The sequence below is a fragment of the Haliotis rufescens genome, unplaced genomic scaffold, assembly GCF_023055435.1.
Source record: "Haliotis rufescens isolate VD_foot unplaced genomic scaffold, xgHalRufe1.0.p SCAF_20, whole genome shotgun sequence".
Classification (NCBI taxonomy): Eukaryota; Metazoa; Mollusca; class Gastropoda; order Lepetellida; family Haliotidae; genus Haliotis; species Haliotis rufescens.
This window is the reverse complement of record NW_025963891.1, coordinates 16,041,524-16,057,426: the sequence shown is the minus strand read 5'-3', so window position 1 is coordinate 16,057,426 and position 15,903 is coordinate 16,041,524. Positions and strand designations below refer to the sequence as shown.

The 15,903-nt window shown below is 39.1% G+C and overlaps 1 protein-coding gene across 2 annotated transcripts in view; it reads left to right on the top strand.

Moving 5' to 3' along the window:
• Positions 1-15,075, top strand: part of LOC124132452 (neuropeptide Y receptor type 5-like) — a 54,932-nt gene extending 39,857 nt beyond the window's left edge. For both annotated transcript variants that reach the window (XM_046496366.2, XM_046496373.2), the window contains exons 2-3: positions 11,393-11,614; positions 13,355-15,075. In XM_046496366.2, the coding sequence (XP_046352322.1) occupies positions 11,393-11,614; positions 13,355-13,618 (486 nt within the window). In that variant the 3' untranslated portion in view covers positions 13,619-15,075. The remainder of the gene's footprint in view (positions 1-11,392; positions 11,615-13,354) is intronic.
• Positions 15,076-15,903: the final 828 nt, after the last annotated feature.

The following is a 15,903-nucleotide window of genomic DNA, read 5'->3' as shown; positions in this document are numbered from 1 at the left end:
GCCACGATATAACTGGAATACTGTTAAAAGCGGCGTTAAACCCAACTCACTCACTCACTCACTCACTCACTCAAATGTTGCATAAATCACGATATATCAACAGCAGTTTATAAGTAGTACTCCTCACCTCACACTCGTCATTCATAAGTATGTAAAGCAACGTGGCAGGAAAGTGGCATATGTTTAAAGACGAAGAACGTACGTGTTTGTATGGAGTTTACAGTAACATATAGGCAATGTAGTACCTCCTACGATTAACCCGCGTCTTAAAGTGTTTCCAGATTTTAGCAAGATATTGCAATTACCCCAACTTTAACAGATCGCTATCACTGTTATCCCTTTCGCCATGTACATTTAAGCTTCGGTTTTGAAAGCTAAAGGCCTCATACACATCCTATAATCATGGGCACTTGCGGGTAAGTGGAATTTCCGGCCTCACAGAGAGCGTGGACACAAAGCCTCCCCATTTGACGGTTCAATCGTGTCAGCATCAATTGATTTAAAAGAGCACCTTCTTCAAATCCAGACATGTACAAATAAGTCATTATCTTAAAATAATATTTGTCAGTAAAATGTAAATATTGGCAGTGGTTAGTCTAAAGTTTGTCTTCGTTTTTTGTGTTGGTATTTGATAGTATCTCTTAAGACTCGTTAAGCCCAACAGCAGTTGTAATGGCTCTTAACCTTCAAGCACGTTTCATTACCTCTTGACATATTACGTCGTACATCATTACATATGTGTCTCCCTTCTAAATTGAATCTTCATGTATTGATTTATTACAACATTGCTGACTACTTCACACTACGACGTCAAACCACTCATCCACACCCATGGCCATATTCATCATCAAACACCGTGCTGGCGCGGGGTCAATCAAAGTGTAACTACAACTGAAACGTATAACTAATAGCTTGAAAGCCAACCCTGAAGGTATTTATTTAACCTTTAGTTTACTTCGAATCACTGGGCAAATCAATGCCAACAAATATACTACTTAAACCTGGACACAATTACTATACCGTCAGAACCACGGAAGCATGGACCATTATTCTACTTATTCGTGTCGTGTCCACGCTCTGGTAACCCTGTCATCAGTAATATTTTCGAGTTTCAATTAAAACATTTTTTTATAGATCGTACCACATTGATAGGATATGTTTTGGTTGCACTACCGGTATTACGCATGTTTAGATGCACTACATAGGAAATGTATGTTTAGATGGACTACATGGGTAATACTTGTTTAGATGCCCCACACGGATAATATATTTTTAGATGTACAGCATTGGTAGCAATACATAGCTACATGGGTAATATATGTTTAAATGCATACATGTTCAGGTGTACTACATTAGAAAACATGTTTAGATGCACTATATTGGTAATACATGTTAAAAGGCACTAGACGAGTGATATATGTTTAGATGCACAACATTGGTAATGCATGTTTGGATGCACTAAATGAGTAGTATATGTTTAGATGTATTTCGTTGGTAATGCATGTTTAGGTCCATTACATGAGTAACATATGTTCAGATGCACTACATGGGCAATACATGATTAGATGCAACACATGAGTAATATATGTTTAGATGCAATACATGAGTAATATATGTTTAGATGCACAACATTGGTAATACATGTTTAGATGCACAACATTGGTCGTAAATGTTTAGATGCAATACATGAGTAATACATGTTTAGATGCATTACATTGGTAATGCATGTTTAGATGCACTACATGGGTAATGCATGTTTAGAGGTACAACATTTGTTATACATATTTAGTTGACGTCTACTTCAGTATGGATAACTACCCGGAGGATTGGATGCACGTCATGGGTAGTACATGTTGTATGCACTACATTGATAAAACATCAGTAGTTCTACTGCATTTGTAATGCAGGTTTAGCTGCACTACATACAGGAAACGTATATTTCTACTGCATTGATAATACATGTGTAGCTGTACAGCATGTGAAAGGTTGTACAGCATGTTTAGCTTTCACTGTCGTTTACGATTCCGATTTTATCATGCGCATATGTATATGAATCCAATACAGTAAACTACGGTTATAACGAACTCAAAGGGACTACTATTTTTAGTTCGTTATAACCGTAGTTCGTTATAAGCATATATACAGCATAACTACAGCAAACAGTCGGGACTAAAAAGTTAGTTCGTTATATCCGTCAGTTCGTTATAAGCGTGTTCGTTATAACCGTAGTTTACTGTATATTACAGTCTCGAAAATGTGAGCGTATCGTGCCTCACAGAAGGCACCCGCCCGAAACACCTGAAAAAAAACACGGGAATTGTATCAGACATCAGACATCCGTGAGAGAACTTGGTTTGGTCTTGCCGCAAGTACGTAAATCACTACGTATGTCTTCATTTGTCACTGAACAGCAAGGGTATGGTGTCAGGAAACCAAACCAGCGAATGATATTATTTCAACACGTTGTACTGCAATACGCCAGTGGAAGGATATGTCAGATCTTTTCTCAATATGTTGAGGTTATGTCGTCTGACGATTATGTACATTTTTCAGAATGCATGCAAAAAATGAGATCAAACAACTAAGTGTTGTACATGGATGTCGTATGTCAAACTAACTCATTTCTAACGTTATTCTTTTATAACAAATGACAGAGAAATGTAGCTATTTTAACGCTTTATACGTGTCAGTAAATAAAAGTGAAAAATAGTTATTTGTAACGTTGCTCCTATTCCGTGTACATCTAAGATTGTGGGACCAAAGACGTGACTTTGTACACAAAACTGTTTTCCTCGGCCAAGACGTGCCCGTCAACAGGATCGTCATAGTGAGTTATGCGTTTAATCCAAGAGGTCTTGTGCTAGACTAGGAAGGGCGCCGTTGGGGGGAGAGTAATTTATCATTATTGCAAATGATGAATTTATTATTATCACATTAGACATGCTTTTACATCCCTTTCTCAGTAATTAATTGAGACGATATTCCTGTCGGATAATGTATATTCTGAGATACGAGGTTTCAACGCAATATCACCCTATTAGTCAGAATGATGATTCATTCCGATACAGGAAAAGTTCAACTTCATGCGTTTGGTGCATGTGCTGATAACATTGAGAAATGCTCCAGCAGTAGGTGGGGTTTGTAACCGACTGGTCATAGACAATCATTCTCTTGTCACAGTCTTCGCTCGTCACGCCGAAGACCCGGTTCGATTCCCGATATGGGTACAATGTGTGAAGCCCATTTCTTGTGTCCCCCGCCGTGATATTGCTGGAATATTGCTAAAAGCGGCGTAAAACTATACTCACTCACTCTTGTCACAGTGAAAACCCTAAGTTCAGGTCTACACATGGGTTAGACTAACATTTAGTCTCTGAAATCTAAAAATATATAAAAATTCCCTATGCTGATTAGAGCTAGCTTGAGCTGGCTAGACTTGCTTTTGTATGCATTTCTAGATTATTATTTTTTCATAAAATAAATATATTCCACGGTCATGGTGCAGGACTACACATGGGTGTGTATAGGATATCTGAAACCCACCATCGGTGTCACTTACTCGTTTACTATCATCTATAGTTCAAGTGCCATTTACAACCACCAACCAACAACCTAACAAACGCAACGCACAGGGATCGACGCATCAGTACTGATGATATCAGGTACTTTCGTAATGTGGGAGGATGTTCTCCCAATCCAGATGCACGTACAGCATTCAGTTGCCAAATGTTTGGATAGCTTTTAAGTGAAACCAAGACTAGCATCTGAACCTGCGTACGTGTGATATGAAAGTCAACATACATGTAGATTTGCTGTTAAGAGATATCTTCTTAGGATTATTTTCGTCGCTGCATGTACTTCAACCAACACATGTGCCCCTTGGCAAGATGCTGTACAAATTGGTTAAGTGCCATAGAAAGAGAATAAATAAGACACTGGAGGTCCAAAAGCATTATGAAACCTAACAGGTAATTGACATTATTGGTCCATATATACGTAATGTCATCCTCTTGCTTCTCTTATATATGGACCCGTGAAGATCCGGGATAGAATAGGGCTTCAGCAACCCATGCTTGCCGTAAAAGGCGACTATGCTTGTCCTAAGAGGCGACTAACGGGATCGGATGGTCAGGCTTGCTTACTTGGTTGATGCATGTCATCGTATCCCAATTGCGTGGATCGATGCTCATGATGTCAATTACTGGATTTCTGGTCCAGACTCGATTATTTACAGACCGCCGTCATATAGCTGGAATATTGCTGCGTGCGGCGTTGAACAACAAACCAAACCCAATCTGTTTTATATGTAGTTGCTGGTTTTAATTATGCAAATGTGCACACATATTAATGGATGTTACGAGAAGAAATAAATATAAAGTTACAGTAGGTTCGAGGTGAATATTCTAATGCATAATGCTACATCACCAAACGGTGTTTCAAGTATATAGCTTAAACGTTAAGCTTAATGCAAAGATATGAAGACATGAACAGTTATATGTAATCAAATTAAATCCTTGTTTTAGACCCTTAATGCCGAGCGCCAGACAGGGTAACAACAAGTACCATCTTTTAACGTCTTTCGGTATGACGCGGCCGGGGATCGAACCCCGGACCTTCCGTTTCGCTCTCCGGGTGGACGCTCTACCACTAGACCACGGAGGCGGGCGAATCCGGTTTCGAAATAAGTGTGTGACAATACCACTGCTGTGCATTCACGACTGTGTGATACACTTCTCTAGTTACATGTGTATTTATAGCACACAATAATCCTGTAGCAAAACTTCTTAACCTATTATCCTATACAAGCTACAAATGTGATAGCCAATGGAATGTAATTATGTGAATTTGGGCACAGATAATCTTAATTTGGCTTCATTTGAATCGTAAAGACGGTAGTCGTCTTTCAAATAGCTTTTTGCGAGAACCAATATTTAGTAATGGATGGTCTTAATATCTATCATCTATGTCTCAAACATAATTTGCACCCCCGCGGGTTCTAGTCCATCATTCAAATTATAAATAATGAGTGACGCTGGTGTCTTGAAAGAACAATGGCTTTAAATTCTATCGTTTTCCACGGAACGATGTCAGTAATAGCGGAGGAGGGGTCATTATTGCTGCATTAAGTAACGCACTTGGGTTAATCATTCACTGAGACATCCTCTACTTTGAAGCAATGTTCAAGAACTTCCAAATTGATCATAGAGTCTGGGGTTAGATAGTGGGTCATCTGTAGGGGAGGTCGGCAAACCGTTTTAGTGTTCTTTGGGACGGTTTGTTATACTTATGTTCCAGGCTTCGGCTGTCCTCTCCGTACACAAGTGTTTTATATTTTCACATGGGTCCAATATGTGAGGCTGTTGGTTGGTTGTTTTGTTGTTTTACGCCGCACTCAGCAATATTCCAGCTATATGACGGCGGTCTGTAAATAATCGAGTCTGGACCAGACAATCCATGCCAGTGATTAATATCATGAGCATCGATCCACGCAATTGGGATCCATGACATGCATCAACCAAGTAAGCGAGCCTGACCACCCGATCCCGTTAGTCGCCTCTTACGACAAGCATAGTCGCCTTTTACGGCAAGAATGGGTTGCTGAAGACCTATTCTACCCCGGATCTTCACGGGTCTATCCCTGTTGTCAGGCGCCGTGACAACAGTATTAAATGCACATGCATATTACAGAAATATATAAAAATAAATTGCATTCTCTTTGATGCATTTCATTTCATTTTGCGACCATATTTTGTTGCTGTAATGTAAATAATGCAATTGTTGTTTTACATCCTGTTAATGTTTCACTACATGACGTAAAAACACATTAGGAAACACAAATAGATTTCTTGAAGGCTGATTTAGATAAACTGAATGAATATTATATGATCTATTAAGTCACGAGGACGAACAAAACGTGTACCCTGAAGAAAAATCGATGGAAGTTTTCTCTGAAGTTATGATTCAAGAAACAAATTGCTGCCACGTCACATTGGCAGACATGGCTCCAGAATACACATTCTGATTGATTATCATTATTTGGCTGTAATTGCGTCTGTGTGATTGTCTCTTTTGTCCACTGCGTTGCAGATGAAGAATAATGATGAATGCGAAGTGATAATACGTATGACATAGAACATGATAATGGCAGGTCACGTGTTGGGGAGCTGATGCCGCGACAGATCGTCCCACATGGACTGGGATTGTGAAACCTTATTACTAAGGTTACTATGGGGGCATATTCACTTTTAAAACGTGTTTAACGGTGTTTGTTTGTTTGTTTGCTGTTTAACGAAGCACTCAGCAATATTCCAGGTATATGACGGCGGTCTGTAAATAATCGAGTCTGGACCAGACAATCCAGTGATGGACATTATGAGCATCGATCCACGCAATTCGGATCGATGACATGCATCAACCAAGTCAGCGAGCCTGACCACCTGATCCTGTTAGTTGCCTCTTAGGACAAGCATAGTCGCCTTTTACGGCAAGTATTGGTTGCTGAAGATCTGTTCTACCCGGGTCTTCACGGGTCAATTTAACAGTGATAACACTGTTGTCACACACATTTAATAGGAGGCCTATATTACCCAGTCGTCTCAGGCAGAGGTGCTTCTCTTATGTGCTCCATAAACCTATGATCACGGGTTCAAATCCCTGCCTTGTCCTGATTATGTTCTAGGTTGGTCGGGAGCATACTCATGGGTTTCATCGAAGGGATAATGTCCGTCAGCATCGCTTCGGGAGCCAGAAGCTAGCAGCGTGTTGGGTGTTTAGTTTTTCCCGATATCCAATATTTGTTATACAAAGTCTAAAGAACGAATTGACCCCTGGTTATGTTTTAGGTATTCAATAGTACTGAATAACTAAACAGTAAAACGGGAAGATAGACTACACGTGAAAGAGTAAGAGTGACGTGAGGTGAAATGAAGTTTAGCGTCGCGTCCAAGATTAATGTACTTATATACCGACCATCGTGCGTACGTGCGTGCATGCGTGCGTGCGTGCGTAGTGAGTGAGTGCGTGTGTGTGCTTGTACTAGTCGGGACTAATGCCGATTTTATAGCGCTAACCCACTGAGTACACCATGCCGCAGTTTAACATGGATACCCCTCTCAGACACTGACTTCGAGCCGGCCAGTCCTTGTTTTAGTCCCTTAATGCCGAGCACCAGGTAGAGATGTCCTCCTTTGTTGGTTAGACTGGGTAACGAAACCGCGGCAGGTTAATGGGTAGTTATTTAAAATGAATACGTAAACAGCTCTACCGAGATATATAAATTAATTTATAGACTGACTTGATGTGTTTCTTTAATATACATGTATCTCCTTTGAATAACGAACCCGCTGAAACGTCGGGCTTCCTCCCACACCAAGCTAAACTTAGTGACGCGGTATGACTGTCACTTTGTTTAAAACGCTCACAAAGTACGTGAGTTGGTGTGAAACTCTAGTTGTTAATCCGTTCGCTCATCACGTCTAAGACCCGTGCTCGGTCCCTTACATAGATACAATTTGAAAACCAGATTCTTGTTGTCCCAACGATGGAGTGAGTGAGTAATTATTGCTTAACGCCCCTTCTGCAATTTTGCAGCTATTGGGGGCGATTCCTCGATGGAATGTTTCTACAAGAGTCCTCACGCACGCACGCACGCACGCACGCACGCACGCACGAACGCACTTACTCACGAACTCACTCACGAACTCACGAACTCACGAACTCATGAAGTAAATTTCGACAACATCATCAGAGGCTTATAATATTCTCTCGGGACATATGACAGTAATTCATCGCTATTCCTGGCATATAGCTCCTCACTTAATCTCCCACTGCTGCTGAAAACTCTGCGTGGGGTCTTACTGATTTGTAAGCCTCTCAGGATGAAGACACGTCCTGTCAGAATACACGGGATTCTTCCAGCAAGGATGTCTTTTACATGTTTTTTAGGACACTTGTTCAAAATCAGTAGAACCGTCTTGTTTCAGGTGAATATGTTGTAAAGAAGGTGAAATGCGTCAATAATCTCTTTCACACTCTCTGTCTGTCTGTCTGTCCGTCCGTCTGTCTCTCTCTCCCCATAGTACGTTCCGTTGGCACCGTAGGGTGTTTCATTGTAAACACATAAGGAGATATGCGTTTTGTTAACTTAAGTGAACCCGTAAACTTGCTAATATCACACTTTGCAAAATTTAATTTACAAATTTCCTATGAACAAGAAGCAATGAAATGTCTTCCTGCTGTGATTTGAATGACGACTAACTGCGATAAGTTGTTAACCTCAATTAGCAGTCACTTCAAGGATGTTGTTCCCTATGCTTGGATGCAGCTGCCGATTAGACGTGTGTGCACATGTATATTCATTACCGCTTAGGAAATGCTGCCTACGACAACCGTAGGGTCCTGATCACCATGCTTCTGAGAATGTTGACTAAAGGCACTCGATTTGGTGAACAGCCTTTTTTTCATTTATGAATTGACATGTCCAATAAACTGGGTTTTGTTTAAATCAAGTCTGGGTCGTTACGGAATTAACGACATGGGTGTTATCGTAATATCTGTGAAATTGGACCTTATATTTCAATTTGTGTCATACTTTCCTATTGATTGCTGGAGTACCCTCGAAATTAACTGACAAATGTTTCCGTATGCATTCGACAAGTTGGTCGGAAGAATATGAAAAAGAAATATTTCGAAACAAATCAAGACATTGAGCATTTTGCTGAAACACTGCAAAGTATAAACTTTGTAAGCCCACGGAATGTTTAATTTTTCCAGTTTAATATAGAAACTTCTGAAAGTTTAAAGAGCTATACTTTAAAGTGTTCAAAGAACTTTTATCATTATGAGTGAGCGAGTGAGTGTCATTGATTTTACGCCTTTTTGAATAGTGTTTCAGTAACATCAAGGTCTGTCAAGCATATGTTTGGACTAAACGACCAAAGGACACTTTGATAATTCACGAGTAAAGAATATTTCAAACAAATCAAGGATGACAATCGGGCCAAATTTCAGATTCGAACCCACGATAAGCGGACCACACGTTTCGCATCAAATCGTGGCCCCTTTGAAGGAAATCGTGACTATCACACGAACATGCAGTCGATACATATGTGATACACAGTTTCAGACGTTGAAGAATTGCTGGAGTTAGCTTCATGATCTCTGTTTGAAATCGAAAACAGCAATCTTTTCCATTTCTGTCAAATGTGATTGGTTGCAGCTTCAGGATGTACGAGCTCTGTGTAGCCAAGAAGAGCGATCTTCTACAAAATGTCAGATTTAGCATTTGCTAAAATCTCAGACACAAATATCCGTTATCTGAAGGTAATCATGGCCACATCTAATCACGCTCGAATCCAGGTATCCTTCTCCGATTACTTCTTTATGTCCGAAGCAATTTAAAACTGAGTTCCTAATCCCCCTTGTCTGGACGGAGTAATCAGATACACACTGTTTTGTAATGAATGATTCTTTATGGACAATTCCGCTACGGGAACGTTATTGACATAAATCTTCCATGTGATGAAATGACTTTCTCCTGGTGCGATTGCCGGCCTGGTGGAAATTCAAATTCACTGATACATATGACATGCTTTTGTTTAGTCTTATTCTGTGGCTGTTCCAGGTTACGTATGTGATGGTTTAATAACGCTGCATTGAAAGGGTATCATAATTTGATGTAAATATCTGTTTAAATAACGACTCATCTTCTCATAGTAGCAACAGGTACATTTACTGTATCTATTTGCTAACACCTGGTATCATCAATATTTCATAGTGATTCATAAACATATGCGGGGCACGGGTGGTCCAGTCGTCTGAGGCGCCGCGATTCGCTGTGCAGAGTCCCTTGAGCACGCCAGAAACCTATGATTGTGGGTTCGAATCCCGGTTAGCCCCGATTATGTTTCTAGGTTTGTCAGCACCACACCCGTGCTCGTGGGTTTCACCGAAGTGGTAAGCATCTGAGACCTGCATCACTTCGGGCTTTCCTCCCACATTAAGCTGACACGCCGTGATATAACTCACTGTCTGGAATACTGTTAAAAGCGGCGTTAAACACAACTCACTCACTCATAAACATATGCATATGGAATCTGCTTTTAGCAGATATTTCTTATGATTATGGAACGGGTTTTGTCGCTTTTTTAAACGATGGTTACATGGGCATAGAGTAAACAGACATATAAAAATAATATTCATATCAGTGATGCTAGACACTTGATAGTTCGAAACCATAATAATAATAAATAAAGCGACAAAACAATTTCCATATCCAAACACAGTTTAATCGTCCAGATGTACATGTACATGGCTCTACAAGCCAGGTTTTTGCATGATAGATTTAAATCTGGATTCGGATTTGTAATCTGCAATGCCATTTGAAACCAATTTCACTTTTCCTTCACAAAGTAGTGTACTTAATGAATCTAGCAACTTTTAAGGTGCATGGGGCATGCGCTTTCTACAAAGGTTTTAAAGAGCATTACTCGACTCTGGCTCAGAAGGTTTTTGATCAGGGTTAGAACATCCAAGGCCCCAGTGATGCTTTCAAAAGGATTTATGGCAGACGTGGCAGACTTTCACAATTTGACGCATCAGTGACCAAATTTATGTCGGATGCAATTCCCTATTTTTACTTGTGCAGTTTTGTCCCGAGTTTCTTCAGGTTAACAATTTGATAGTGATTTATAGGCAAATGCTCATGGTATTGTCGGATTTCTTTTGGAGTAATAGTGTGCGTTAGTCAACAAGGAAACACTTTTTTATTAAAATTTTGCGAGTGACGGATGCTACCGGTAAAGCAGGACATGCTTACCCTTTTCGCGAACACCCGGTGTCAGCAATGATTTTCAATGATTCTTTTATATAGTTTTCACCACTATTTTGTTTGCCTTGTTCGCACAATGGAATCCGCTTCGGCAGATAGTCAGACTGGTTATTCTCTAGTTTTCAATTTCTATATTATTCATTATCATGGAACCGCTTCCGTGATCTAGAGGTAGAGCGTCCGCCCGGAGAGCGGAAGGTGCTGGATTCGATCCCCGGCCGCGTCATACCAAAAGAGGTTAAAAGATGGTACTTGTTGTTACCCTGTCTGGCGCTTGGCATTAACGGGCTAAAACAAGGACTGGTCGGCTCGGAATCAGTATACTGCATCTGAGTGGGGTATTCATGTTAAACAGCGGCGTGGTATCTCAGTGTGTTGGCACTATAAATCGGCATCAGTCCGGACTAGTACAAGCAGCCACACAAACACACACACGTGCATGCACGTCGCTACATAAGTGCAATAATCGTGGACGCGACGTTAAACCCAATTTCACCTCACCTTATTGTCATGGAATGAGTTTGTGTGGCTTTTGTTTGTATGAATGTCTTTCTTGTGTTTCAGGTGGTGAAAATGCTGGTGATAGTTGTGTGTATATTCGGATTGTGTTGGCTCCCCCTCCATACATTCATAATTGTGATAGACTTCAATCCCCATCTACTGGAGTATAAATCTGAGCAACAGGAGATTCTATTCACTGCCGTCTACTACTTCGCTCATTGGCTGGCAATGTCTAACAGCTTCGCCAATCCCATTATATACGGATTTACAAATGATAGCTTCAGGGTAAGTATAGACACTGTTTTATTCCATGTTTTTGAGTGTCTCATTATGCACGTTTTTAGCTTACTCCGTTACCCAGGAAAAAAGGTAACTATATATTTAATATTATTGGAATATAATGGAATATCCAAAATGCATGATTCTGTTTGTTTATGTGTTTGTTGTACGCAGCACTCAGCAATGTTCAATGATTCTGAGATGTATATGATTATACATAGGATCGGATCCAACATATTTTTGTTTGGTTCTTTTATATTATATTTTTCCATCACTATCGAGTCATTATTCACATGTATAAATACATAATGTTTCAAGGTATAAAAGAGCTGGAGTGAGTGTCTGAGTTTGAGGTAACGCCTGTTATGATTTGTATCAGAACACATCCGGCAGGCATTGTCCTTGAACAGAAAATATATCAAAACTGCTAAACACACTTTATATCTCTCTTTTATGTAATCATGTAGCGAATGTCTTTCATGGTGATGGTATTTAGATTTGTATAAATTTTGAAATATTTAGATAATTGAACATATTAAGTTGTAATATATATGTACAACATCAATTCCTGAGGTATCAATATTGCAAGAGATAAGTAACGTGTACCCTCTGTGCCTTGCCAACTGCCTAAATACCATGTCTATATATATTCGAAATAGAATTCAGTCAGTCCTCTTGCATTATATTCCCACTAGATCAGCACAAAGGGATCTGGTGATTATATATTCAACGTTCACTGTATATGGAAACGTGTAAATACTCTGTAATCCCCCGACTTAATATGCCACTCAATATCTGTTTTTCGCGAGTGTAATTGTATTTGATGCTTGATGCCTGACCAAGAGTCTGGTGGATTCTATATTATCTCTGGTACAAAAGCATCATGGGTTCCGTTGCCTATTGAATGAACACTTGCTTACATTTATATGAAGGCGTGACTTCTTTAACCTTTCAGTAAACTACGGTTATAACGAACTCAAAGGGACTACTAATTTTAGTTCGTTATAACCGTAGTTCGTTGTAAGCATATATACAGCATAACTACAGCATATAGTCGGGACTAAAGAGTTAGTTCGTTATATCCGTTAGTTCGTTATAAGCATGTTCGTTATAACCGTAGTTTACTGTACTTTAATACTGTATACCATCTGTACACAGTACATGTCGTTATAGCTACGTTTCAATACGATAATGATTCTACCTTTATGTAAAGAGCCGGAAACAAAGAATAAGGAAGAAACATGGTCAAATTTATATTTATTAACAAAGCATCATATAATCTTCAAACCGTTACTCTATATTTCAGTGTAGCGAAAGGGAACTGCTGTCACAAAAAGTACAGTTAGGGCAAACTTTTAACCATTTTTGCGTACACCTCACGTGATCACTGTAACTTTACAGTAGTTTGCGTGAGTAGGTTTTTGATCTGTTCTTGCTTTGTCATTGATTGAACTTTTAATGTGACAGAGGGACTCTATATGCGAAGTCAATTAGAAGAGGGCACAGAAATATCTAATGTTTTGTTCACGGTTACTGAAAATTTCCAATCAATATGATAAACATTGACAGCCTTCACGTCAACTCATGGCCAGATGAAATATAAAATTCCCCTTGAATTGTTATCCTGTTTATTTAATCATATCAATTTATTTTGACTTTACAATCATCCCTATCCCAAAATAGTTAAAGATATGCACATACCGATATTCCCAATGTGAATAATGTGTCTGTCATTTCCTGTTTCAGTCCGACCTAGCAGGCCTGTTTTATTTGTGGTTCCCATTCTGTTCATGCCTCAAGAAGATGGTTGTCCGTAAACTTAGCATGTCAACATACGAGACAGCCCTTCCTCGACGTCAAAGCACGATGAGAAAACCGCCACAACACGCTGCAATGAAGCAATCTGTCAGAAATGGACATAAAGTGTATTTTGAGCTCAGACGATCCTTGTCAAAGGATGATGACGAAAATTGCAGACTCTCATGTCTGAATTCATCCAATGCTGTTTGATGCCCTATTCATCAATATCTGTACCACATAGTGACAGATATCTTCATTAAGCATCTTCATCTTCAAGTCCACAATAGTGAACCATGTATACTAAGAGATTTCTGTCTAGGCATATCTCACACATACATACATACATTATCATTTTTCCTCATGTATTAATTACTCTTTGACTGTAATTGGAACATTGATGTGAATTAAAAGTACACAAACTTTTAAAAATATTTAAAATAGCTATATATAATTTTATTATAATACTAGTATATATTTCAAAGTATTTTGGGTTGGTGGACAGGGTTTCGTACCGTCTTAGTTTCATAGCTGATTGGATTAGAGCATGTGATCGATGAATCCTAACTCCGAGAACTGATCCAGATCAAAGAGACAAAATTAGAATACTAATTTATCTAGATACTATTCGAAAAGACTTCTATATACCTACTTGTTTGACCTCAGGCAAAACAGTTCTCGAGGGCTCGTATAAGGAGGCAAGTTATTATTTACAAATTAACACCAAGCACAATCAAAACAATTTTTTATGAAACGTGTGTACATGCATGGTGTATGTGCATGATCAAGAAAGTAGTTAAAATGCGAACATTGACAGGACCTGAAATTAATTAATTAATTGCATCTTTTTCCTACACTAATAATGTGATAATCATTTAGTTAAAATCATATTTACACCAACAATTACATACTGAACCTGACAAAGAGCAAGTAATAACTATACACCAACCGTTCACTTGTCTTAACATCGTTCTTACGTTCGGCTACTTTAAATTAAATAATACTGAACAGAGCTGGCTTTGAACATAATTGTACATGGTATACATATATGATTGACATTTTGTACTTGTATTACGTTTCGATTTTGTTTTGTGATTGATTATGCTGCTCAACTTTTGTTAAGGAAGTCATTACCTTACAGTATGGTTTGGTTACTGTGGACAAAACGTATTGTGTGTACTGTATATGTTGTTAAAGAGATTGGTAAGCTTTATTGTTGTTGCAAGGGGTTTGTTCGTATAAAGTTTATTTTTTACATACAAATGATACATGTACTACAGCGTTTTCAAGACTGCGAGAATATGACAAACTTTACCCACGATACATATATTGCTGACGTGTCATTATTTCATATTTCGTTATATACTTCTGTCCTCAGCAAATTTTGAGTAGCATGACGAATTAATGACTAGCGTCATAAGGTTATATGTCATAGTTTTTTAAACCGGTGGAGAAATAAAAACAGTGCTTTTTCACTCTGTTGATGAACAGTGATAAAATGTTGTTTCAGTATTAATGCTGAGTGTGTAACCGTTCATGTACCGTGTGTGACAGAGTATAGTCATGAAAAACTGACCATTAGAGCTGTATGATATTCATTTTTTGAAATATTTATCATTGATATTATCACTTGAAAAATGAAATGTAAATAAACAAGAACATAAATTGTAGAATGTGTTTCATGATTTCTATTTACGGTATACAAGTCTAAAGGATGTCGTTTCTTCAACAATGAATCAAATCAGTTTGTTTCATTACCTGAGCGCTTGGGTTCTGTTTATGTTGACTTATCACAGAAAATGTAGGTGCAAACAGTTGCACCGATTATGATATAGGCTCTTTGTTCAAACAGAAGTGAGTGAGTGTGTTGGGTTTAACACCGCTTTTAACACTATTCCAGTTATATCGCGGCGTGTCAGCTTAATGTGGGAGGAAAGCCCGAAGTGATGCATGTCTCAGACGTTTACCACTTCGGTGAAACCCACGAGCACGGGTATGGTGCTGACAAACCTAGAAACATAATCGGGGCGAACCGGGATTCGAACCAACAATCATAGGTTTCTGGCGTGCCCAAGGGACGCAACTCGGCACAGCGAATCGCGGCGCCTTAGACGACTGGGCCACCCGTGCCCCCTGTTCAAGCAGGAATATACAGGATATATTATAAAACAATTCGACCTTTAGTACATTGCCAGTCTGGTTGTTAAGCTTCTACAATCTGTATTTGTGGTGTGACTGACCAGAGCCTTTCATAACCAGCTAGTAGTAAATATCGAAAAAAGATGGTATTATTGATAACATATGAATTATAGATGAATTAATGATAACAGTCAAATTTATCCCCATGGATAACAGTGTCACTGCAAGGCAAAAGGAGCAGGTATCGATAACCTTACTAGGAGATGAATAGGAGAACGTGACTGTTGTTTATCGCTGATAAAAAGCTGTCCATAAACTGATACTCCTATCTTTCGGAAACACCCCGAATGGCTTTGAGT